Source organism: Acipenser ruthenus, chromosome 14 (genome assembly GCF_902713425.1).
Source record: "Acipenser ruthenus chromosome 14, fAciRut3.2 maternal haplotype, whole genome shotgun sequence".
Lineage (NCBI taxonomy): Eukaryota > Metazoa > Chordata > Actinopteri > Acipenseriformes > Acipenseridae > Acipenser > Acipenser ruthenus.
Genome location: NC_081202.1, coordinates 26,923,985 through 26,951,091, shown reverse-complemented (window position 1 = coordinate 26,951,091; position 27,107 = coordinate 26,923,985). Strand labels below are relative to the sequence as shown.

At 38.2% G+C, this 27,107-nt stretch overlaps 2 protein-coding genes across 2 annotated transcripts in view; one reads left to right on the top strand and one right to left on the bottom strand.

Moving 5' to 3' along the window:
* LOC117419612 (solute carrier family 41 member 2) overlaps positions 1-18,344 on the bottom strand; it is a 30,914-nt gene extending 12,570 nt beyond the window's left edge. The window contains 11 exon segments of the mRNA XM_034032528.3: positions 1,899-1,922; positions 1,925-1,977; positions 2,260-2,333; positions 2,335-2,408; positions 6,368-6,452; positions 6,454-6,515; positions 7,655-7,799; positions 8,741-8,812; positions 11,335-11,442; positions 12,959-13,612; positions 18,139-18,344. Of these exon segments, the coding sequence (XP_033888419.3) occupies positions 1,899-1,922; positions 1,925-1,977; positions 2,260-2,333; positions 2,335-2,408; positions 6,368-6,452; positions 6,454-6,515; positions 7,655-7,799; positions 8,741-8,812; positions 11,335-11,442; positions 12,959-13,408 (1,147 nt within the window). The 5' untranslated portion in view covers positions 13,409-13,612; positions 18,139-18,344.
* Positions 18,345-21,430: 3,086 nt separating this feature from the next.
* nopchap1 (NOP protein chaperone 1) lies at positions 21,431-25,140 on the top strand. The gene is made up of 4 exons (XM_034032471.3): positions 21,431-21,599; positions 21,911-21,997; positions 22,458-22,594; positions 24,181-25,140. Exons 1-4 carry the CDS (start codon positions 21,503-21,505, stop codon positions 24,382-24,384), a joined length of 525 nt encoding a protein of 174 aa, XP_033888362.3. The 5' UTR covers positions 21,431-21,502; the 3' UTR covers positions 24,385-25,140.
* The last annotated feature ends 1,967 nt before the right edge of the window (positions 25,141-27,107 follow it).

The window sequence follows — 27,107 nt, the reverse complement described above, 5'->3', positions numbered from 1 at the left end:
ACTAGAGTGCTATCGGACCCTAAATAGAAATTACACCCTGGCAGAATACCTGGTAACTGTCAGAAACACAAAGCAGAGGCAGATCCTGACCAAATACCGGCTCAGTGACCACAACCTGGCCATTGAAAAAGGCCGACAGAGCAAACCTGGCTGGCCAGGGAGAACAGGCACTGTGGTCACTGTGAGACAGGAGAGGTCGAGACAGAGATTCACTTCCTGACACACTGTGAAAAATATAAAAACATAAGGGACATTTTCTTCCCCAAATTCTGTGATTTAGTCCCAGAATTCCCAAAAATGTGTGATACCCAGAAGCTGTCAATCCTGCTGGGGGAAGACAAACACACAGCCAGACTGGCCGGTCAATACGTGGAGACCTGTCATAGCCTGAGGACAGACCGTGAACACGTCACACTAGAGAGGGAAAAGAGAGAGGGAGGGAGGGAGGGATTCTGTTTAATATAGAAAGAGGGAGGGAGGGAGGGGAGGGGGTATTGTTTAATTGAGGGAGGGGGATTCTGTTTAATAGAGGGAGGGAGGGGGATTCTGTTTAATATAGAGGGGGGAAGGGGGTACTGTTTGATATAGAGGGGAAGGGAGGGATTCTGTTTACTGTATTAATATAGAGGGAGGAGGGATACTGTTTAGTATTAAGAAAAATTCTTTGTCTGTATATTTGAGTTGGTTATGCCATGTATGTGCTTTGGCAACACAATTATTTTTATTGTCATGCCAATAAAGCCAATTTGAATTTGAATTTGAATTTGAGAGAGAGAGAGAGAGAGAGAGGAGAGAGAGAGAGAGAGAGAGAGAGAGAGAGAGAGAGAGAGAGAGAGAGAGAGAGAGAGAGAGAGAGAGAGAGAGAGGAGAGAGAGAGAGAGAGAGAGAGAGAGAGAGAGAGAGAGAGAGAGAGAGAGAGGAGGAATGGCTTCACTCACTCAGCCACGGGCGACTGTGACTAATATCTGGAAAATAACACACCTCAAAAAAAAAAAAAAAATTCTGCTGTATATGACTGTTCCAAGTACTGATTTTAATGTTTTACACAATAAAAGACAGACTTCTATCCCTCCCCAAAATGGATTTTATCAAACATAAACCTGACAGATTCCTTCATTAATGTTGTGTAGCTGTCATAAATCAAATATTTTCTCAACAATATTCAGAAAAAAAAAACACATAAATAAATCACATTTTCTTTTTTTTTAAATTGGTATTAAAATGTCAAAACATTTAAAAAAAAAAAATCAGACTGAACATAAAAACTGTAAAGAAAAAATGAAGTTCCAAAATAACTAGAGAAATAATATAAGTCAATTGTTTCTACCAGTCTCCTTTTCAAATATAATCAGGCAGTGCTGCTACATTCGATATAGAATTGCTTTGTGAAAGTGACTAGCCTCCATACACTCCCATTCTCGGAAGCCACCTAGTGTGTGTACAGGGAAGTAAGAGGGTGGGGTGATTAGGGAGGAGCCCACTGACTGTAAGGAGTCCTGACAGAACTAAACTGCTAAATCTTGCTGTTAAAACATCAGGATTTGGGATCCTTTTAATAATACTGTGCACAAATTAAGCTTTATAAATCATTTAGCACTGAGGACTGGAAATTTCTTTAAAAATCGGTCAAGTAGGTTAGCACATGGTCTCGGGAGTTACAGTTATAACTTCAAAAAGTCTCTAGCAATTCAAGGGTTTTCAGAAATGTAAACATAATGCTTTGAAATCATACAGAACTCAATCGGTTCATCTTGTCTCCTAGTATAAGACTAAACCCCACATTCAATTACCACCTCTCCCTGAAGAGGTTGACACTGCCAACTAAACATCACAGAAATGGTTCCCCGGTAGCTGTTTATAGTTCTTGCAAATAATTTTTCTTTTGCAAACTTCCTCACCGTTAATTACTGGAGTATAAACAACAATGCGGCCAAGTTTGGATCAGACACAGTTTTGTCCAGAATTAGTCCCCCAATACTGAAAAAAATAAATGATAAAGGATTTAAATCATTAGAACATTTCTGAAATAAGCTTTAACATTACTTTTACAGTTAGCCCTGCTGCTGCAGTTTTCACTGATCTGCAGTAAATGTTTTTTTCCACAACAGCAGCAGACTGAAGCCTCTTTATAGATGCCGATAGATTTTCTTGGATTAATGTTAAAGCAATGCAAGATGGAGATGCAGTGGGACCCCTGAGCACCCAAACACAGACAGGTGACTGAAGTACAGTGGAAACTGAATCCCTCAATGCTCCTACCTGCTAATGATCATGGCTGTGATGACAGGCTCCCACCCAGAGTATAGCAGGGTCCGACTGGCTGGGTGCTTTTGAAGAGATTACGATCCACAGGGGAGTCAGCGCCAGGAAGAAGGCACATACTAAAGAAGATACATAGGGGTGTGGCCCTGTGGAACAAAACATGAGAAAAAAATTAAAAAGTGACCTGTTTTACTCCTATCCACTTCTGAGGAATTAATACACACTGTTACAGTCAAGGGTTTAATAAAATACTTAATTGTGAGCTGACCTTTTTACTGAGGTGGCTTTAAAGTAAAGGTTTTACTGTACAATGATGCATACACTGTTTTTAATTACCTTTCCTTAAAATATGTTTTTTGCACAGTATACAGTAGCACATGGAAGTCAAATGTTGCATTTGCATGAGGGATCTTAAAGGGGAGGGTCTGTGAACCCCATACATCCTTTTGGTTTTGGCACAACAGGTGATTAAAGCAGCAAAACCTAAATTAAATGTGAAGTACGACATGACTGTATAGGTACTGGCCACAACTTTATTTGAATGACAATGGGTTACAATGGATAGAATACAATTATATGACCAATTATGTCTGAAAGACATAATTTTTTCAGTAAAAATATGACACAACTCTGAACATTTAAAGACCAGTGATAGATTACCTTATGATGTAGTGCTTCTGTCAAGTAAATTAGACTACTCTAGACTGTTGAAGTTTTACTGGAGGTAACACTTTCTAACTTTTAAGTACAGTGGGCTGCTGGAGCACTGTATGAAACCAAGGCGCACCAGAGGAGCTCGGAGCAGCAGTGGAAAGCACGCTAGCATCGAAAGAGCCTCCTATACCCACAGAGAAAAACAAAACATATCATTACAGTAGGGCCTGCACACAGGGGGGAAAAAGAGCGAACTCCATCAAATATTAAGGGACCCTAAAACCACTAACCAAACAGTCTTCAAGCACATCAACATTTGGATTTGGTCAATTTCATTACATTAAAGCTGCCTCCTTGATGAGGACAGGAAATTGAAGAAGCTTTACAGACCAGTGAACACAAAGCCTTGAGAAAACCTTTAATCAGTGAGGAAGACGGAATGCTGCCACTTCCGAGCCGAGATAAGACTTGACCATAAAATAAACCTTTATAAAAAAAGCAGAGGAACGTCTCCATTGTGAAATAGGAATGGAACACTTTAAATTGAGAAAAAAAAAATCTGCTGATCTTCCCCTTGGTTTAAAAGCTAACCTCCACCCCCAGCTGCAGATTTAATTACAAACCTTCCCTGAAGATGGTCAAAGCTGCCGACCTGAAAACTAGTAAAAAAAATAAAAATAAATTGTGTCCTAAAAACCTTACAGTTCATTCTTATTCCCTTTTATTTCTATTAACGTTCTCTATTAACTTTAGGAGGTGTGACAGAATTTTTTTTCCCCCTATTCAGTCCTTTCCAAATATTTCAAACATAACCTCTTGATATAAGACTGTCAAAGGAACATGCTGCATCAGTGCAGCGATGTTGAAAACACGTGAGTCACAGAAAACACAGCGCCGAGAAGGAGCGTCACAGCGTGAGGCTGCTGGGAGCTTTAGTTCTTTTAAAAACTTCCAGTAGTGATCTTAATTTAAGCTTAATTTACACAGTGTACTTGGAGACAACAGACTCCCTTGCTAGTAAAACATGCTTGACCTTTATCCACAGAATGAATCAACTCGGAAGTCTGATTTCTCAGTGCGCCCTGCAGTTGTCACTTTACTACATGTGAAGTGTATTGTAGATTTTCCTGCCACTTCCAAACTTGAATCACCAGCTTTCCTTCTGGCAAGAGGAATGAGTAATGTGCCAGAGCACAATACAAAGAAATAATCAATAATAATCTAAATAATTGTAGTGTGTATTTTAAAAACATCTGCTGAGAATTCAGTAGCGGTTTAAAAGTTAAAATGTTATTGTTGTTTTAAAGGATTTTTGAACATGACCTCTTTCACCTCTTAAATGTGCCATATCCAATGGTGCCCTCTTGAGTTTAAAAGAAGTACTGCTTAGAGAGTGTTGCTCCAATTTCTGTACATTTTAGTCCTTGAAGCTATGTTTATCTTAGGTGCTACTGTACTGCAGAACAGCGTAAAGTGCAGTGCAGCAAGTGGTTCGCTGCAGTGCTCAGGGCTGTTAGTTCAGTTCTGGATTCATTTAGTTTGCTATACTATGTAACAATATAAAACAAGTTTCCCATGATAATTACACAGTCATTTTTCAGTTTCCCTTGCTGTCACTACATGCCCCTCCTTTTATTAACTATCCTATACCTTTAGAAGTTGTAAATACTTTTAATTTATAGTTTCAATCTATAGGACCAAAATCACTTGACAGTGTCAGTTGTTTATCTATGCTTTATCATACATCTATGTGCTTTACCACACTTCGGGAAGGTAGGAGCTCTGAACTGCACAGTGGTAAATTGTTGGGAATACTAGTCCAAAACTTGAATCTGAATATTTTCATTCTCCTTTACAAAAATGCATTCATTGCAATTCCTAAATGGGTGCACTGTGTTGGGATAACATATTTTCTCTTATCTTCCAACACCACTGAATGGTGTGTGGTAGTGCTGGCCTATGCGGCTAAGGAATAACCGAGACCTGTTTCATCTCACCAGCATGGTGTCTGCGGTGCCATGTTGTTACAGGCCGGATTTGAGTTGACGGTTTGGCAGGCAACTTTGACTCCCAGATTGGTAAACAACATTATCCTGGAAGAAAAATAGGTGACCATATGTCTCCAGGTAACTGTTTTTTTAACTCACATTTCCTTCATTGTGGTACTGTACTGATAAGAGCATTGGGATGCATGTCAAAGAACCTGAACTGTCCCAGGGACCTGAGGTCATATGGTCACCCTGCCTAAATGGTTATTCCTGACTTGTGTCAAGTGTTTATGCATCTCCAATCTGCTGCCTGCAGTGACTTCAGGATTATAGATGGTAAAGGGCAACCATCAAAAAATCACATGCCAGTCTTTTTCTTTTCTTTTCTTTGTTGTTGATGGAATTGACACTATGCAAGTGAAGCCTTTTATTTTCTATATACACAAGGCAGCTGCAATCGTTAATTACACTGCTTTTCAAAAGCTCTTTTCATTAATTTTAATTACAGACTAACTGATTAACCCGAAACCACAGAGGAGCATTCCCACTAGGAGAGCTGAACAGCAGCGGATTTGCATAACAAGTCTCAAATCGCATTTATGTCATGGGCGGATGCAGCAATAACAAAACGAGCCTTCTGGCTTGTTTGTACCACGAATGCTTAGCCTTACATCAATAAGAACATATTCTACATACATATGAAGTAACACTAGTTAATTTTGTAAAGGACTATATCAAAATTAATTGTTTTTTTTTTTTAGTGTAATGCGGCTTCTGATGTCACCTCACTGTAATTGAACCTGATGAGGATTTACAACTACCGGTAGACTATCGATGTTTTTAATTACAAGTGATTGTATAGGCTTACTAGTCACTAATGAAACAAATACATCTAAAACAAATGCATTGGTTACTTAGTTATTTAACCTATTTTATTTTAATGACGTATGTCATGGTTTCTCATAAATATCATAAAAATACTGTAGCTCCCCAAACTCATTTGAAGGTACTGTACAGTAATCTATTACTTTTTACAAGGCAGTAGTAAAGAGCAGGCAGTACGGAGCTGGTCCCTTCCGACAGGTGGGCTGGGTGTAGAGAAGCGCATTCTTCAAACCCAGTGTTTTTCCAACTCTTTGAAATTCTATTAAAATATCCTAATGTAAGTATAAATGTGATCAAAGTTTACTTCTATCTTAAATATATCGCTTTAAACGATACGCAATATATTGTACTTGCAGTGCTGTGTGTCACAGTGAAAAAGATCTGGTCACTTTTTATGACATGACAAAAAATATGTTCTGGAAATGTAGCCACAAGTACTATAAACTGTATAGATCACACTGTATATATATTCCCATCCCACGCACATTAAATTACATTTTGTCACGTCTCTTCAGAATGTTATCAACCATTAGGGCAGTTGCATTAAAGCAGTGAATGAATTACAGTAAATTAGTTACCAAGACAGTTGTAAAGACCCTGGCTGATCCAAGCCAATATGGCAAGAGTGATGAGATCCCCAAAACTGCTGCAATGGGGGTAGCAAAACATTGTCTGGGTTTATACCCGTCTTCTTTGAGCCGACGATAACGCCGACCATTATAGTACCTGATGAGAAAAAGGGGAAAAGAGAAAGTTTAAATCAATAAACAACTGGAATATATGCTTTCCAAGTGTCTATATTATACCACTCTCCAGCAAGTATTGGGGCACTTAAAACGGTACCTCAAAATGTTATCTATTTTAAGGAAAGCAGAACAACTGGGGGTGGGGAGGCCATATATTGTCTGTGTATCCTAAGTAACACATGTAAAAAAAAAAAAAAAAAAACTATCAACAGGAGAATGTGTTGCAGTGGAACATTCCGTTGCTGGAAAGGGTATGTCTAAATCCACTGTTTGGAAAAATACAACATTGTTGTATTCAGTGATAATAAAAGTCCATGTGACTTTTTACAATGCAAATCTTGCAAAATATTACTGAAATACAACAGCAAAAAGACAGGAAATTCATCTTTGCAGCGGCACACTGAAAAGTGACGTACTTTGTCCTGTAGCTGTTTTAAAAGCCATAGTTGTGGTGTAATATTTGTTGTTGAACGTTAATTTAGCGCTTTGATATGATATAGGCTTGTCCAAAATGAGTATGCAAATTTGCAAGCGCATCTTCTGTGTGTCTATTTATTCTAACAAAGTTTTGACAAAGCCTGTTGTCTTCTTTTAAATCATGCAGTGTTGGATTACTAGGAAAGGAAGTAAATGAGATATGATTAATTGAGAGTGATTTTATTCTTTATTTATTTACGTTTTAACTGGAAACCAGGAATACTCTACACTGAAGATATTTGGTTGCAGTAGTGTATGTTAGGAATATATTTGTGGAGATGGTCAGGTCGGGTCGGGTCGGGTCTGCAAATATTTCAAAGGTCTCGGGCTCGGGACGGGTTTGGATTTTTTGTGGTCGGGTCGGGTTCGGATCAGCTTTTAAATTTAGGCCCGAGCAGACCTCTATGAGGCAGTTCCTGCTAACAGAGCTTCCCGATTGCTGAATTAATTCTTCTTGGTAATCATTCACAGCGAAATTACCCTGGGGATTGTTACAGTCCAAACCTGACTGGGCTAGTCCGACAGGTTCTTCTTCAGTTACCCCTAGGGGAGGGGAGTGCCTTCAACCTGTTTAGACAGCCCCATGCTGGTGAATCATGTTGCAAACAGCAGCTATCATTGACAGGATGTGGTGTTTCTCACCTTGCAGGAGAGAAGCGATGAAGGCTGTGGCCACACTGCTGGAACACAGAAGCACAGCATGGTCCATCTGGAACTTCCCTTCTGGGATCCAGCCAAGGATGACTGCCGCCACTGCAGCCAGGAACCCCACCACGGTCGCCTGAACCTACAACACAATACAATCTGTGATGGTCTGCAACAATCTGTGATAGGCAGTGTGACCAAGAAAGAAAGAGTCTAAGCTGTAAATCTCCCTCCCGACCAGAAAGGGCGCTGTGTAAGGTGGACTGGTCGACTCGACGGTGGGCGGAAACAGGAAGTCGGACAGCTGGGCGGAACTGTGCGGCGCGGCACGTACACAAAACGAATCCCTTGCGATTGGCTACGGGGCAGGCAGCGATTAGAGAAAGGCTGTCGCCGGGCTGATTGCAGGGAGGAGTTGGGTAGTACAAAGGACTGCAAACCCTCTGTATTTATTTACCCAATACCATAGTTGGTATAGGGCCGATTGGATTACTATTTTTGTACTTGTTGACTGAGTGTGTCTGCTGATACCGTCTCGCCAAGTTTGAAATTGCTGGCTGTGAGCACCCAAGATGCCACAGTACGCTGCCCTAGTCCAGCCTCCAACATGCCGATTGCACAAAAGCACTGCTCTCTTGACAGATGTGGCTTATATATTTTTTTTCTGTGATTTTCCTTATTGCTTTTATTCAAACTTGCAATTCAACAGCTGAAATCACGCCATATCCAGTGTCCAATCAACTGTCTCACTAATTAGGTGATTAAGTAAATATGCTTCAGTCAGTCACTCAAGCATGTCATGGTCAAGGATGAATGATCAAAAAGAAACCAAAAACATTTTGTCATTCCATCATTTATATACCTTATTTTTTTTCGAAAATAAATGTGTTATAATAGTGATACGTTTATTTTGAGATTATATATATATATATATATATATATATATATATATATATATATATATATATATAATTATTATTATTATTTTTTTTAACTGTGGTTTTAGAAATTAGGAGGCAATACGAAAAGTTGAGACATTAAGACAAGCAACCCCTTTTTTATTGGCTGGGAAGGCTTCTTTACCTGCTTGAGTGCCAGATTTCCAATAATCAGTTTCCACTTCTCAATAGGAGAGTCCATTTTTCCTACATTTACCTATAAAAGAAGAACAGCAATGTTTTTAAGCTACATAATTATACCTTAAACCTACACATGTCCTTATACTGATCACTTAAACAAGGTTATACAGTATTATTATAATCACACTTGTGCTCTTTTGTCTACAACTGTCTGATCCGCAGCCTTGAGAATGCTGGCTAGAGTAAAGGTTATAAACACATGTCTGAAGCCAATAGGTATGTGTGCAAGCTTGAACCCAGTCTGCAGGCTCTTACAGGTTTTCTTCATCCATAACTATTCAACTCATAACTGAATAGTGCTGGGTTTAGAAATGCTAAATTCAATGACAAATGTTTGGAATAGTTTTTCTACATTTTCTTGTACGGATGGATGTTACGAAGGTATGTGACTCTCAAATTAAAAATGACTTGTTGAATTGTTTTGGAAATATGTACACACTCCTTCATAATGATGGGTTTAGGCAACAAACTTAATTGTAGATTGTAATAATAAAGTGTTCACCCAAAAACATACAAATCACCCAGCATAATGATTTGAGAGCACACAAATGTAAAGTGGGGGGTAAAAATAAACACCTTTGCATTGAAAGTATTTTTTTATATTATACAATTTAAGATTGAAAAAAGTAGTTGAATAAATCCAGCATGTTGGCTTTCCAATAGTTATGGTATGCACACACTCCCGTGAACAAACAAGCCACGTCTCTGATCTTTACTCTCTCATACAGTGCAGGACCACACTGATCTGAACCGGATTGGAACTAGTCTAATCCTGCCCCCACCTAAACAGGGACTTTGTCTGAACTGTTTAGCATACTTTCCATACTTTACTAATTTTCCTTTTTTTTTTTTTTACAGGGTCCCATTTACTGCAAGGGCATTCCTTAGTCATTGACTATTTAAAACATGACTTTTTTGTTTACTACTTGTAGGATGTCAAAAAAAGGTAAAATCCATTTGTCAGGTTTTTTACATTGTGCTACAATAAATATTGCCACTGCCTTATCCAATTACTGAGCTCAGCTGTCTGCACTGCACTCAAACAGGTTTACACACCCTGGGACACATTTGTCAACTCAGGTGGTTAATTTAATAAGTGTAAAGCCTAAATAGTTTTGCAAGATTACAGATAATATCACAAAAAAATTGTGCAAATTGTATTTTTTACTCTCCTTCCTCTCCTGCGATAGCTATGGGGCCGATTCTTACACCTCATTAACCTCATACAGTATCATCTGGAGAAGCTAGAGCCATTAGACTGCTATCACAGACAGCTCAGGGTTTGATTTAAAATAGATGAAATATTGCGATGATGTGACCCACCAGAAGCCCTTGTTATGCAAAAAAGGTTGACTGTTTATCTGCTTTTTGCACCATGTAATTAGCCCTGGGGTGTTTGTTACACAGTTGATATCATCATATAAGTAATATGTGGCACAGACAGAGACAAAGGCTGTTTCCTGTGCAGTTTTATAGTTCCTACTGTAGCTCAGGTATGATTTTTATTTTAATAAGGGCCCTGCATTTGGGGTCTTAAACTGTTTTGAGAGGCAGATCCAGGATGATCTAACCAACATGCAAAGCATTTCACTTCATCCACAATCTTAAGAATATGATTAGGGCTTCTGTTTTTTGTTTTTACTAATTGTATTTTTTGGTGCTTGTTTTTAGCTAGTTTTCGAGTTTTATGTAAATCGTTTTTTTTTCGGGGCTTTCGTTTTTCATATACTGTATGAAATTAGTGTTTTCGGTTACTTTCCAAAATGCTTGAGCGTTTTTTTCTGTCAAAATATGTATAGTAGTAACTCGACAGTACTTGCAGACTTAAGTTGTACCTTCTTTCCTTTGCTGTCTTCCACAATGAAATCCCTATGGTCACGGGCACATTCTTCTGGGGTTTTTGTGTGTAGGTATTTTTTTACATTTTGCCACAATTCTGTTTTAAATCCTCGGTAACTGTAATACAGCTTTAAAACTCGCTAACAAGCTTCCATTCCTGATTGTAATCTCATTTTAAATCTCGCAAGCAGAGTCTCCAATAGAATTGTAGGAATGTGCTGTCACTCAGTAGTTGGGGCTGGGTTAAAAGCATTCAAAACTAATCAATGATAGATACAAGTCAGGAAGGGAGGACATTGCCCAGCAGCACTGGGAAATGTATGTATTATTATTTTTGTAGTAGGTTCTATTTTTTAATGGGAAAAGGTTAAAGTCAACGTGAATTGATTAACCATTTCCACAGTTTTTGAAAATGTTTAATCAATTCACAGTTATTGGCGATCCACTGCTTTAATTTTTTTGTATCGGGTTTTATCGGTTAAAACCGAAAGTCAGAAGCCCTAAATATGATACACTGGCAACTTTTTAGTACAATTGTCGTTGTCAACTCCTGCCTTAACATCTTATTTTGAAAACAAATGCCAATTTGACCAAAATCTGCAACTCCCTTTAGTAAGCAACTGGGCCCGGCAACCGCTAATCTAATGGAAAAGAAATGTTCAAGGGTTTCAAAACAGAGTAGAGGTACAGGTTACTTACAGCAGTGGACAGCCTGGACGCCAAGGTCATTTCAAGGTTACCTTTCAGGCCCAGAAGAGCTGGAACCAAGATGAAGATGTCAGTGATGTTCATAAAGACCTCCCAGTGCTTTTATAGAGAGAGAAACAGCGATTGTTTTACGGTTACTCATGGTAAAATAATGACGGTTTTTGATACACAACATGTATGTTATGAATCACATTGTTAGATGTAAATTTGTATGAGTTCAACATCTACCAAACATCCAACTATAATTAACCATGGTAAATCAGGGTTGATTGTTAGACCATGGTAACAGTTTATACTTTAACCATGAAAACACTACGGCGTAACATGTTTTAAACTAGATAAATATCTGGAACCTATTCTCAAAAAGAAAGGGCAACATTTGGATGGGATTGGCAGCAGTGTGGAGTAGTGGTTAGGGCTCTGGACTCTGGACTCGACTCTTGACTCTTGACCGGAGGGTTGTGGGTTCAATCCCCAGTGGGGGACACTGCTGTTGTACCCTTGAGCAAGGTACTTTACCTAGTTTGCTCAAGTAAAAACCCAACTGTATAAATGGGTAATTGTATGTAAAAATAATGTGATATCTGTATAATGTGAAATAATGTATAATGTGATATGTTGTAACAATTGTAAGTCGCCCTGGATAAGGGCGTCTGCTAAGAAATAAATAATAATAATAATAATAATAATACTAAACCAGTGAAAACGTGTTCACAGTTACCAACAAGAGTGAGCCCCAACAATTCATTACAGATAAGACACCTAGACACATAGTTCTGTCTTTAAGAAATCTACTTTCTGATACTTCTAAACTGAAGATTGATTGCATTTTTTCATTTCAAATCCTGTTAACAAACCACTGCAGTCCTGCCCTAAGCAAATAACAGCTATGCAAGAGAGCTGTGGGATTGCCTCACTGGTGGGTGGTAAGTCTAAAGCTGTACTGTAATTTGGAATTGCCACTGGCTGCCTGAAGGAGTCTACCACGAAGAAGAGCTCGGGCAAATCTTCAGCAGTATTTTCTGACAAACTATTTTAATGTTCTAGGATTTTAATATCTACAGCAGAAGTAAACAGAGCATCAGGTTTTTTTTTTCTTATCTAAAATTGCACAGATTGCCCTACAGAGATTTATAGTAGTGATTTTGTGAGTCATATTCTGCATCTTCACGCTGGTCATCAAGCATTATACATTGTGCCTTGTGCAAAGCAATATTTAACCACAGCATGCTCTTGTTCATTAAAACCCATGGGACTGCAATTTCAAGTGTTGAGCACGGCTGCTTCGTCACCATGCATATTTCCCAATCCAGAAGCATAGAACGTTGGCCTCCCAAGTTAATATATTTCCTTGTTCTAGGATTAATGACTCACCCTGACCAAGATTATGTAAATAAACGAGTTTATCAGACAGCTACACTCTGTAAATTAATAAAAGCAGCTGTAGCTGAGACACCATTGAATCACTGGCATCAAGATACTGTTAGAAATATGGCAAGGACAAAAAGAATATCACACCTTATAAAATGTTTAAAATACCAACAGTATAAAATTATCCCATTGGGGATGAGTAAAGGAATTATTAGAAATGAGCACACAGTACATATGCACCTACCTGAACTATATCCAACACCATGCCAGCTGACACCGTGCCAAACCCTGCCAAGAGGAAGGGCAGCAGAATCTGGAGTGCCATGGCCAGGGGTGACTCCTTTGGCATATTTCTGGTGTTTGATTCCTCTTCCTTCTTCTCTTCCTCCTCTTCTTCAGAGAACCTTTCCTGTGGCAACATGGCGTCCGTCTCTGAAAAGTGACAGTCCCTTTCTTCAGAGTATCCCGGTGACCTCTGCCCCCGCTCTGAATGGCGGCGACTCTCCGAGTGAGGGGGTTCAGACCTGAAGCCAGTCTGCAGCCCGTCCTGCAAGGTGACCTCAGCCATCATCAATCTCTCCTCTTGCACTCTGACAAATCCTGTTGGCACCATTCTCTGCAGGAAGGATGTAAGCCTTGTTGACTGAATCTTCTCAAGACTTACAGTCCAACTTATACTGCTGCTCATGTGCATCACTTGAGTTCCCTTGGACCCCTTCAACAGTGTGGAGGGTCATACTGACCCACAACGCACTGAAGTCAAGTTAATCATCTTCTCAGCTGGAACATGTGACTTTTTGGTGTTAAAGTGTTGAGCATCTTTGGATTTCTTCCCATTCCGGATTACACACCTACTGTCTTATCTTAAATTGGACCAAGCCATTCGCTGCGAAGAGATCTAGAACGACAAACACAGCACCTGTAATTTTTTTTTTTTGTGTGTGGTTGAAAATGTATCTATTTTATTTATCTTTTCTATTTAATTTGTATTCACTTTGTGGACAAACATTATTTATTGTGTTGGTTTGTATGTTTGTACATTTAGATTAGATTAATAAAATTCAAGTCTTAGTGCTTGTCACAAAGACCAGGTGACCATACGTTTCTGAAACATCCTTTAATCCTGTTTTAGTATAGCTTGGACCTGCTTCATCCATGGTGTGTAAAGTTGATACCACCTGTGCCTTGAGCAGGGGTCTTTTATGGTGTATGAGAGTGCTAACCATCTACCTACAGTACTTTTAAACCGCACTACACACCTTTATTTTATGTTACTGCATAGACAAGGTTCTTTTTTTTCAAATAAAATTTAGTCATTGCCAATTATTTTTTATTATTTTCTCCCAATTTGGAATGGCCAATTATTTTATTATGCTCAGCTCACCGCTACCACCCCTGCGCTGACTCGGGAGGGTGAAGACGAACACACGCTGTCCTCCGAAGCGTGTGCCATCAGCCGACTGCTTTTTTTCACACTGCGGACTCATCATGCAGCCACCCAAGAGCTACAGCGTCGGAGGACAACGCAGCTTTCGGGCAGCTTACAGGCAAGCCCGCAGGCGCCCTGCCAGACTACAGGGGTCGCTGGTGCGCGGTGAGCCGAGGACACCCTGGCCGACCTAAACCCTCCCTCCCCCTGGGTGCTGCTCGGCCAATTGAGCGCCGCCCCCTGGATGCTCCCGTCCTTGGTCGGCAAAGGAATAGCCTGGACTCGAACTCGCGACGTCCAGACTATAGGGCACATCCTGCACTCCACGTGGAGCGCCTTTACTGGATGTGCCACTCGGGAGCCCGACAAGGTTTTAAGTCATTGTCATCAATATCCAATTTTTCCATAAATAACAATGCAATAATAAACATTTAAAAATATGAATTTTGAAAACTAACTAAATAAACAGACGATCAAATACAGCAGTTACAGTCCTGTTGCAACGCTGTAGAAGGTGCACAAAATAATGTATTAATGTTGCAGTAGGGTTGAACTTGTACTTTCATGCAGTACCAAAGAGGATTAGAAGGGGACGTACTCTAGCTTCATTAAAGAGGCAGGTAATGATAATGCGGAAGTCATAGGTTGTGAGTAAGCCATTGCAATAAGAGGCACTGTTAATACAAAGTGATACTGCCAGCTCAATTTACAGAAGCACATCCTTGAAACTATTCACACCAAAGAGCGGCCAGTTGTTGTACACATTGTTAGACTTCTGGCTCTGCCTTGTTCAAGGCAGGTTAGGTTTCACTTCTTACTATAGTGCTAATTATACACAGAATCTAATACATTATTACATTATGTCTGCTAAGAAATAATAATAATAATAATTATCCAGGGATGGAAATAAGACTCCCACTGCATAGATGTATGATCCATTCCTGGTTTTACTATGAGTTTAATAAGACTCACTTGAGCTTGTTACCTACCTGCATACACTGCAGCTAATCAAGCTTGTATTAAAACCTGGAATGGGAGAAACTGTTATGTTACACAGTAGGCAGCTCTCCAGATAAGCTGCATACTGTGTGTTTTATGCATTGAAAAAAATATGAATTACACATGATTTAATGCGTAAAGGACATACATAGCAATGTTGCTGCACAGCTGGCGTTCACATGTTATCAAGCTTCCTGTACTTTATTAGTTCCCGGCATCTCAATGGTCAATTATTAATACTGTATACTGCATGGGTCACACAAATACTGGGACTGCTAACTGTAGCCTGCCTGAGAATTGCCAGTAACACGTGACCAATAAGTCCGGGTTTTAAAAAATAATAATAATAATTTAAAGTATGGTTGAATGCACTCACTTGCAATAGGTGTTTGTGTTGTGAATAAACTACTGGATTCTTGATCCAAGATTTCTCAACTCTGTCTTAGTCCCCCTCAACCTAACCTACCAATTTACCTGTCTGTCAACTGAATTTTTGGAAAGTAAATGATATAATAAATACAATACTCTGTGTTTTGAGAGAGTCGGTATGCTTTATGTTGTTAAAGCACGGTGAGCAATAAGGAATACAATATCATTGTTTCTTTATTTGCATTAGTGTTGTGTTCTTAAAATACTTTTGGACATTTTTTATTTATTTTTAGGGAGCGTGTCTGTCGACTTGGAAAGGGAGAGCACAAGAGACTAATAAAGGAACATTTACAGAAAACAAAAAAGCGAACAGTCTTGTACTAGTGGGAGGAGACTCGGTGAACCCAGTAGTTAACTACATCGAGAGTAGCAACTTCTTGGACTATAATATTATTAGGCAGGACTAAATAAGACCAAGTTTTTGTACAGTACTTCAAATAAACATTACAGTTAAAATGTAAGACTGTAGTTAATGCATACCCCATAAGTTAGCATTAAAGTATGTACTGTATTTACTGGAAGTACTTGTGACTTCAAAGTAATGTTGCATTTTAAATTACTCAATGACGCAAAGCCTTACCTGGAGCACTAACAGTAGGAGTCTTATTTCCATCCCTGTTATCAGTACAAAAATACTTACTGTATCTTTTTAGGCATCTATGTCTGTATGCAACGTTGTGTGGCTGTGTACATTTCGTGGAAACAGGAAACTAAACTAAACTTCTGGGTCCTTCAATTGTAGTAAACAGCAAAACATGCACAACACAGCTTAAGATATTTTTTTAAACTTGTCTTTTAAAAAGAGGACAAACTGGATCTAGCTAAACTTATTTTTATTACAGTGATGGTATCGCTAGGCGCTCCGACTGTATATTCATCCTCTGCTACAATTGTTCCCAACTCTATACAACATGATATTGTCATGCCAAGACATCCCATATCTACGTATGATACAGCATCTCTCTCTCTCTCTCTCTCTCTCGTATTTTTGACTGATGCTTTACCGACTTAATTTGATGTGAGATTTTACTTCAGTTTAATTTTTTTCTGTAAAAACTAGAAAAATAATTAAGTATGTCACAGATCAGGTGTTTTTTCTAATGATCTAAACAGTGTTGGATAGAAATATTGTTGAGTTATTTCTTATTTTCTTTAGAGCTACTAATAAAGAGGTCAATAAATTACCTCTTTATTAGCCCTGCACATGTAAATAGTGCGTGTGTGTGGTTTTGAATGGAAGATTGGCAGGGACGGGGTTAAATCCATTCCTACCAGCAATTACATGGGGAATGTGACCGCCTCCTTAAATAAATAATTTTACATCCTTTATATACAGGTGGCCGTTCCCCAATTGGCACCAATTACCTGACTGGAGAATTCAGACTTACAGAAAGACTCCCTACAGGTCTGATTCGCTACAACCAGGTTAGACATGAGGCCCTTATTGGAGTATTGTGCCCACTCAGTTTACCCAGACAGCAATATGGTGTGCTGTGTGTCCAGCTTGTTTCCAAGGCAACGTTAAACTTGTGACCCAATGCCTGCCATCATCTACTGTAGGCTTCCACCCCCCATTATTATTTTCCCAGTTTTAAGAGCCTTCGACCTAAAAAATATTATAAAACCAATTTCTACTGACAAAGCAAAACACGGTCAACCCATGAAATAAGACACACCGATAACAAATTATAGATACTACCATTGTAAAAATGCGCATAGTAACTTTGCATTTACCACACTGTGTGCTGTACCTTGCTTTACTAGCTTTAACAACGATATCATGCAAGTGATTACTTTATCCTGGTTGTTAAATAAAATTACAAATAGCATGGTTAAATAGATACCCCTTAGTCTTCTATTCAACATTCCATCTTGCCGACATATTTCAGATAATGGTACATTATTATAATAATTCCATTCATTTTAAATAAATTACAAAATGCTGTACAATAATACATTATCAGCATTTATAGATTTACTGGTTTAATTATTGTATGTATAAAATAAATGGTAGAGGTCGTGATTAAATTCATTTTGCTGTATCATAAGAGTAGCCGGAGTTTGTTTTCATTATAGTTTCGACCTGCTTTACAGCGGTGGTAACATTCAAACTGAGGCTAGAAGAAGCGCATCATCTTAACCCGCCTTAGTTTTATTCCTAAAAGTTATCAATCAATAAAAAGTGATCAATCAATAAATAAATAATGCTAGGGGGTGTGAAATGAGGCCAAAGACAGTAACTGCCCGTAACAAACAGAAAAGCAACCATGCCCTACCTACCTAAATCGGCATCTTACACTACAGATACACAAACAGATGTCAACAATACAGATAAAGTTAGAGTAAACTGAAGAATAGGTATACACTATATTGTATAGTAAAACTACTTTGTGATATTCAGCAACATTAGCAAACTTGTTCACTGTACCCTTTTGGTAACTATTAGTATTATTTAACCACAGAACCTGAAATAATTACTAAATCTTGTGTCATGGTTTTAAAAAGTACCATTATTAGACAAAAATAACGTTCATGAAACAGACACAGTTTGGAACACTATTCCTTACCTCGTAATGTTGTTCTTTTTCCAGTAAAATCTTCAATGCTGTTATGTTTTTAGCGCTGCCCTCTTCCACTTCCTGTGTTCAGCAGCCTTTTTTACGGGATGTTCCTATTTCTTCCATGTATGACAAACTCATTGCTTGACTGGTCCCCCTCCACCCCCCGCGCCTGCGCAAGAACACACTCTCGCTGCTCTCAATGCTATCCGTTCTCAGCACCACTGACTAACAACAATACTTTGGGTTTGTTATAACAAACATTTATATATATTTTTTTTGCTGTAAACAACCTAAATAATTGAGTAAAAAGGTTTAATCTGGTTGGAAATCCAAGTAATGCAATGACCAGTATGGCCATTTGTGATGTATAAAGATAATGATACCTTAATTAAATTGTTATTCTAGGCTCAGTGATAAATACTGGGAGTCTGGGAGACAGAATTCAGAAGTTGCAGGTTGTGTTGCTTAGTATTACAGAATTAGACTTCCGTGCAGAAAGCGACAGGTTGCAGGACAAGGTAATGGGGTCCATTGTAATGATCTAAGGAACAGCAAATCTAAATACAGCTGGGGCTTTCCCAGGAGTGATTCACTGACCCAGTATTAACATTACTAAATACTTTTTTTTAAAACAGTGAAATGAACTATGTGAATAAATCTGGTTAAATAAAAACAAAATACATATAGAAAAGAATGATCCACCATGGCACCCAGTGAAAAAACTTAGAAGGGAGTTTCCTAACCTTCATCAGTCTTGGATGCTGGTACTCCTTTATACTGACGTACTGTTGGTATAGGTGCCATTAAAATCTTCAAAGGGATATCAAAGACCAAGTGTCAAGTATCTAACTGTACAGTATAGTATTTGAATTATTTGCTTCATGCCCTGTATGTATTTTGCTATGTCAAGTATTTTCATTAAATGACAGTAGGTGTAATGGAATCAAAGCTCTGTGTCTGCTGACATCAATGGATGAGCTCATCTGATGTTTGGGAAAGAAAAAGATTAAATTGCAGCTTTAGGCCTATATTTTCTTAGTTTAACAATGTTCCATCAGTAACTACCAATATAATATACTGCCGGTATTAACCAAGGCTTTGACATAACAACATTGTAAAAAGACACATCCTGTTAATCACTTTATTTTAATCTTGGATTTAGGTGCTGCTTGCCACAAGATATTACAAAATGTTTTCTGTTGATTTCCACAAAGTTAACTCCATATATTTACCATATAGGATTAACATATGTACAAAGGTACATATGGAAACTGAATTGCAGTCCAAGATAAAGTATTGTATTTGATGTTTTATTTTGTTCTTCGTTTATTATTAATTTCAGATTATTACGTACGCATAGACTTTTTGAACTACACACTACTGTATGTTCAAAGGGGGCCTGCAAGTAACAGTAGCAGCAAGATTTAAATACATACCGGTAATGCAAGTTGTATAACCTGCTAGGATGAATACATTACTCTGTTAAAAACTTTAAAGGGAAGAAGCTTTAAACACAAGCTCAGCATAAACCATCTATCTCTGCATGTAAATAATTTGTTGGATTAGCAAGAAAAATCCAAGACTGGAAGGCAGACAATGAATTCAGCTATAATGAGAAGTGACCCTTGCATCAGAATCTTTCCAGCCCAAGTTCAAGAAGCACCAGCTTTCTGTAATATTCTTAAAGTTATTCTTACAAGCTTATGTGACTCTTCACCTTTAACCCTTTAAGGCACAAGGGACATATGCGTCCCACAAATAAAATGGTGCTAACTTTCTTATTTTTGCAATGAGGTGCACAAAACAGGATTTAAAATGTACTGACAGGTTGGAGCTGATCATCCAGATTGTCCTTGTGCTACCTGAGTCACTCTCAAATGTATATTAAGAAGAAACCATTTGAACAACCGCTCAATACCTTTTGTACCTTAAGGGAATGGCAGCAACTAGCTATGAGGACCCCAAGGTTGTGTCCTTGGTTGTTTTTTTTTGCATCATCAATGCTGATGCTCGTGTAAAAATTCTGATAAAGAACAAAAGACTCCTTAATTTTCTCTGTTGGTTTGCCATGTAACATAGATTTGGAGATTGAATAGTAAATACCAAACAGTCATATAAATACTGTCAGCTATAGCTTGAAACCTGAGTTTGACCCTGGTAGAATGTCAGCTCTGGTTATAGCCCTGTTTAAGGGGTAAATCATTCGCTACTTTGGGCAGAAGCTTGTAAGTCGCTGACAGTCCTGCTGTGAAATCTTTAGCGTCTCTGTGATTTACATGTTGGTCTGCTGTCCAATTCAAGAAAGTTGTAGTTCTATGAAAATAGTTCTCAAAAGCTCTTTCATCTCGTAAGCACGACTGACCCATGAAGACCACACTTTTGTAATGTATCACTCTTCTAGGATGTGAATCACTGTGAGTGTCTCACAAGAACATTGCGATGTTTCAGGTGGCCTGAAACAGATGATGATGTTGCATTCCCTTTTCTTGTGTTGCAAGGTTCCAACTCTCTCCTCACCATGAAGATCTGGTGAAATACGGTACCTGTGATTACTGAAATTCAAAATACAGCAATACAGGTTTGGCTAATACATGTTACCCATTTCAAGAATACACAGCATTTAATGTTAGCAAGGTGGCCATTTTTAAAGTCCTATCTTTGTGCTACATAGTACAGACATGTCATAACTAAATACAGGAACTTAATTGGGTTAGAGAGAACAAATGTTAGTGTTTATCTAAATAACATGATAGTGGTGGTTTCAGTTAAAATGAAAAATCGAAAACTTTAACCCATATAATTTCCTGTGGATATAGTAACTTATTGTAAGATCTGTTTTTAAATATTTTTCAACACTATAAAACAGGTTCTTGCTGTGAATGTAATGTGTTATGCTTTCTGTTTATTTTAGCAGTTAATGCCACAACAACTGGGCCTTTTTCAGTAACTTTCCTACACAACTCAGCGATGGCTGGCATTTTTTTTAAATTCATAAATCTGAATTGTTAAAGAAACTAATTAATTTTGTACACTTTACATGTAATGATTTCCATTGGTTTGATTTTTCTACACATCCTTCTATGTTTTAAAGTAATATTATATCCTTGATTTGTATGTGTTTTGGATATAGTGTAAAAAAACTAAATCTGTTATTGTAGGCCTTTTCTGTGGAACCCCCAAAGGAACATGGTGTCAATTTAAATATTTTATTTTTTATGTAATTTATCCCGCCTCCCAGTAGAGGGCGTTCCGCGTTGTCTTACTCGTATTAAACTAGGTCCCTTTCCTTTGTATTTGAACTTTCCCACGTAGCCTGATACACCGACACGGATGTTGTTAGTCTGTCTGTGAAGAACTCGTGTACGAAAGCATGGAAGGCTGCAAGGTTATGAAAGGTGGCGAAGAGAAGGAACCAAAACAGCAGAAAACTATTTCTAAGGAATTGCTGTCTGTTGGAAATGGAGGAGGTATGTGACAATTTAGTTGGAAATCTATCAGTTCATAGTTATTTTCTCGATTGTTTCCGGTATTTCATAACGATCGGAAATTAAATTTATCGCTTTTGTGTACGTAGCAAATACACCACAACATGCCATTTGTATTGAAGCGATAAATGCTTATGCAGGTAACAGACATTTACTTATGTAATGTTTCAAGCATCAAGTAAATGTGTGATATTTTCGTTTTATAAAGTTCATGTTGACTTTTTCTAGGGTGCATATCTCTCCTTGCACCTTAAAAATGTTGCATGTTTCAGTTTTTTCTCTGTTCCACACAGGCATACATGACAAACTGCTCCTAAACTCGAAGCGCTCCAGTAAAAACGGGACTTCCCAGCAGACTGTGAAGGTGCCAAGAAGCAGTGGTGAGTTTAGATTTCGATATGACGAATATCTTCTAGCTATTACCATATAGTCAAAAAGGCTACACGTTTTTAGTCTGTTAGTTGGGGTGTTTGACTGTACTGTGGGGGTGGAGGGTTTCAGTGGCTGTCCATATTGGTTCCTCACTAGACTTGTATTCTTACTCCCAGGAATCATTTTTTTTTTCTAAATCTTCCTTTGGCTTGTAGCTTGTGTTGAGCAGGTTAGCAGAGGTAAAAGGTCAGTCAGTCATGTGATTTGAATGGAATGATGAAGGCTGTTCTTTTCAGGCATTTGGGATCCACAGCCAAGCTAAATGCAAGCTCCAAGCCAGGTTAATGTAGACTGAGTTTCTTTAGTTGTTTCCACTCATGTGCACACTAACACTTTGTACCTGACACAAGTGTTTTCAATTTCTGTACGCATGTCTTTTTAAGGGAACTGTCCATTTCTGTGTTCCAGTATTAGACAGACTGCAGAGTTTTCTACCACAGATGGCCCAGGCTAATGAGAGACTGAAACTGCAGATGGACGAATCTCCAGCTGGCCAGTTCGATATTGAGAACATTGAAGGCAATTCTGGGAAAATCATTGAGATGGTAAAGCGTGATTACAGTATTAGTCAGTATATACACAAAACATAACACTTTAAATAGGGTGTATGGGCAACGAGGACCACACTGACTTGACAGAATCCAAATCTTCCCTTGGTCCATGATAGTTTTTATTTAAACAACTACTTGGCTTGGACAGTAGAATGGTGACAGAGCGGATTTGAATTGTGTGTGATAATGGTATAAGACCCATTTTTAGTTTCTTTTGGACTTTGCTGATAATTGACTGAAAATGGTGTAAGCCTGTTCTGGTTTATAAGACAAATTTGCGGACACAGTAGCTGATGTGAGACTGTACTGTGGTAGTACTATATACAGAGATGAAAGTGAGGAGAAGTAGGGGGGGGGGGGAGCTGAAAACTGGCTGGAATCTGGAATTTTTTGACAAGTCAGGACAGTAAAATAGGGTCTGTGAAACTTGATGCAAGTATTCAGTCAAATAAAGTTGATGTAAAATATATATTTAGTTTCAAGTGAAATCTATTTTAAATAAATGCTTTATTTTCTTTTAATGTTCTTGTTTGTTTTGCTCTCAAATGCAACTTGTTTACATCAGAAAGTCACTCCCTTTTAATTGTTAAAGGTCAAAAAAGAACTACGTACACTTTCAATTGTTCTTGTTAATTTCTTTTTTTGTGGCCCCTTGTTTAAACATAATATATTTTATAATTCGCTGGATCACCATGTTTGTCTCCGTCCGCTTACAAAGAAAAAGCTGTAGTTACTGCAACAAGTATTTATTATGTCTACATGTTTTCTGCAGAGAATATGGCTTTCCAACGCCCTGTATCCTCTTTCATAATCAGGGGTTCACATAACTGGTATTTCGCAGGTACACATGCCAACCAATAAAACAAATACAGACTTAGTTATTGTTGTATAAAACGCAAGCGTACCATCGGTATATATTCAACACAAAAACATTTTTAATAAAGGCAGAGACGGTCCTCACGGTTTGAAGGTGAGCTATACATTCCTAATTTATGGATTATTCCAGGAGAGTGGGGGTTTACAGGCTTTGTCAACAACGTCCGTGATCAACCCCACCCACCCTACTCACTCGCTCCACAAGTAAAACAGAAAATAAATATATATGTATCTTAATTTTTCTCCAGCACCTTTCTTTTGTTCCATTATTTTCGCCATTTTCTGCCATATGAACTGTAGAACTGCACCATAACTGTTTATTTCACTGTACTTGTTTGTGGACCAATGAAATAGCAACTTGCCAAGACAGCCATCTGCAAGCACCAATGCAATGGGGTACGTAATGTAAAAACATCAGTTTTTTCTATTACTTTGCAGAGATCGATTTATATAGTAATTTAGCGGTGGTACACTGCAAAAACACTTTACATCAACTGTCATAAACGTGTTAATAGTTTAGAAAAAACATCAGGAATCCCCCCCCCCCCCCCCCCCCCCCTGCGGATCTGCATTGATCAACACCAGTAGCCCTGGGAGTAAAAGCGGAAATCTGCCAATTAGCGGAGATTTTTCATCTTTGTATATACTACAGAATGGGTTACTGATGACCTCTGTTGCTGACTAAGTTTCTGTTTCCTCCCCAGGATGTGGCGTTAGTGGAACTAGATGATTCTGACGACAGTGAAACAGAAGAATCTGAATCGGAGGACGAAAGCTCTCGGTCTGAGGAAGATGAGGAGGAGGAGGAGTATGGGGGCAGTGATATGAGGGAAGACCAGCTCAAACTACCTGGGAGTCGGGTGAAGAGGACAGGAAAGATTGAAGTGTTGGAGAGCATGAATGGTTAGCCCATGTGGAAAAGCAGTAATTTGCTGAACCTCATTTGTGAAAGACTTGAAAGGGACCCAGGATCACAAAATCACAACCCGCAGGGTTGCTGTTATGTACTTTTCAAAACATTTTTTTTTTTAATATACTCAAGAAAAACTTAAAACAGTCAGTTAGTAGCAAGGAGTGGTCAGAATATGTATTTTGCCAGATGTGTCCCTGAGCCTTCATAAAGCTGTAATTTGTTGTATTTTGTTGGATATTTGTATAACTTAATTATTTTTAGGGTGAACTTTTCAGGTGGTATCCCCAAAGCAGTTCCAGGTCCTAATTAAAAGCCAAATAACTAGTTAATTGGGATGGATCTGGGATATTTAGTGCATGTGGACAGTATTTAATTAACAACTGGAGATTTAAAGCCCAAGTCCCAAGCAGAGACATCTTCACATGTGGCTCAGTTATTGGATTTACCTTGTGCATTTTCAGTCCATGGCATCTTTGTCTGCCTGTTAGACACGTGCTTTGTGGGGCCAGTTGTAATAGCAATTTGTGATGTGAAAAGGGTCTGGGAAACAGTGATTTCACCTTTTGATCAATGCAGAGAGTTTATATTTGTATCCCATAGCATTAGCTACCCATTTATTTAGTTAGCCTACCTTGACTGAAACAAAAAAGTTTTGTAAAGATCATGATGTAGATGGATATCTGTTTTATATACTGTATATACTATTTTGATGGCTACAATAATGCATATATTAAAATTTAATGTATGTCGAGTCTGCTTTTGCGTTTCTAAAAGTAAGGGGAAGGTATTGATTTTATATATTGTGTTTCAGCTGGCTACAATGTCCAGACATTATAATAACACTTTTTTATTTTTGTACACTTTTTTTTTCCTATTTACACCAACACCAATACAAATTATAAGAAGCAGTGCTGAGATCTGTTTTTGTGAACAGTATAATTAAAACATTTGCCAAGAAAAGTCCCAAAATAGTCATACATACATTTTTTTTTATTTACTTGAAATATTAATGTAGGGTAGCCCTTTGTGCAGGCAACAAGGGAACAGCCCTGTTTAGAAGGAGATGCATACATGTTTTAAAATGCAACAAGACAAGCTCATCTGGATATAATCCAAGCATCTCAAGTTTTCTGGAGTCTCATGCTTAAATTTCATGACGCTGGTCAGTTTGAGTGTAGATGAAATATTTGATGTAACATCTTTCCATTCCATGTTTATATTTCTCCACATATCGAGAAATTACCACTTCATCTAAAAGTGGTACTAGTAAATAAGCAGCTAAATCATTTTTGGTACCCAGTCAATATATGGCCTATTAAACCTAAACAAGCAAGCAATATGTTTTTCACCACACACAGCAAGTTTCAGTTACAACTTTTAGCATAATTGCTAGGCACTGGTCATTTAAATTCAAGGGACATGGTTAAATGCATGGCAGTTCTAAAAGTATAATAAAGTATATTTATTTATTTTACTTTTGACACAGTCCAGTTATACTATAACTATTGAGCTAAATCATCAATGTATCCATTGCAGGTTTACTCCCAGACCACAGGGTTTTTAATAGGTATGAGAAGAAACTAGGTTTAATTCATGAAAAGAAAGAATTTAAAGGATCTGAGGTATCATGGGAACGTACTGTATGCCTTGTTTCCATCTGCAACTGGGACGCAGCAGCCTGTTGTCATTGCACGCTGTCAGAAATTGGTCTGCTGGCTTAAGTTACGTAATGAGCACCACATTAGAGCCGGGTGTTAAACCTGCACTATAGAACAGAGGGCTCTCGGTTAGTTATACTGTTAAGAGGTAGATGGAGAGGTTTATAATATGAATTCTACAAAAATGATATATATGATTTTGTGTAATGTTTGGTTACATGCTGGATTATAGACTGCAGCAGCCTGATTTTTATATTAGAACAATGTGAGAGTGGATTCATTGTGCAGATGGAAACTTCATTACTGGTGGGTCTAGAACAAAAGTGGTCTAAATATACCATAAAACAAATAATTGCCGGGTTGCAAATAATTGCCAGTCTCCAATATGCGCCGGGTCTGCTGGCAAATATTGTAAATAAACACTTGGTCTCTGTCATTGCCATTGAAGCTGAGGAAGATGAGGAGGAGCTTGAGTGTAATGAACTGCTAATAAGTGACAGCGATGAAAGTGACTCAGGATTAATAAATAATAATAATAGAAAACATAATTTAAGGTAGGCCTACATGTTATTTGTTTATTTAGCAGGCGACTTACAGAGACTAGGATGTGTGAACTATGCATCAGCTGTAGAGTCATTTACAATTACGTCTCACGCGAAAGACGGAGCACAAGGAGGTTAAGTGACTTGCTCAGGGTCACACAATGAGCCAGTGGTTGAGGTGGGATGTGAACCAGGGACCTCCTAGTTACAAGCCTTTTTCTTTAACTACTGGACCACACAGCCTCCTCATGTAATGCATATTTGTTTAATGTGGTTATTACGTTATTAAAATTTTTGATAATTTTAAGCATGCTGAAGGTAGGCCAGATACAAACCTCTTGGTGTATTTTAATGTGTTTTGTTGTCATTTTTAAAAACATTTTAGAAGTTTGTATTATTATTATGCTGTAAGCATTGCCTACACGCCTGTGTTCTGATATCTACAGGGCTATCCTTTAGTGGATTTAACTGTTATCATTATTGTTATTATTATTAAAAATAATAACAATATTAGATCT

What these genes read in the sequence shown, in the direction of transcription:
- nopchap1 (XM_034032471.3), top strand. Translation starts at nt 21,503, where the DNA reads ATGGAAGGCTGCAAGGTTATGAAAGGTGGCGAAGAGAAGGAACCAAAA. An exon ending in GTCTGTTGGAAATGGAGGAG is followed by an intron (nt 21,600 to 21,910) that starts GTATGTGACAAT and finishes TGTTCCACACAG; the next exon opens with GCATACATGACAAACTGCTC. An exon ending in CTGGGAAAATCATTGAGATG is followed by an intron (nt 22,595 to 24,180) that starts GTAAAGCGTGAT and finishes TTTCCTCCCCAG; the next exon opens with GATGTGGCGTTAGTGGAACT.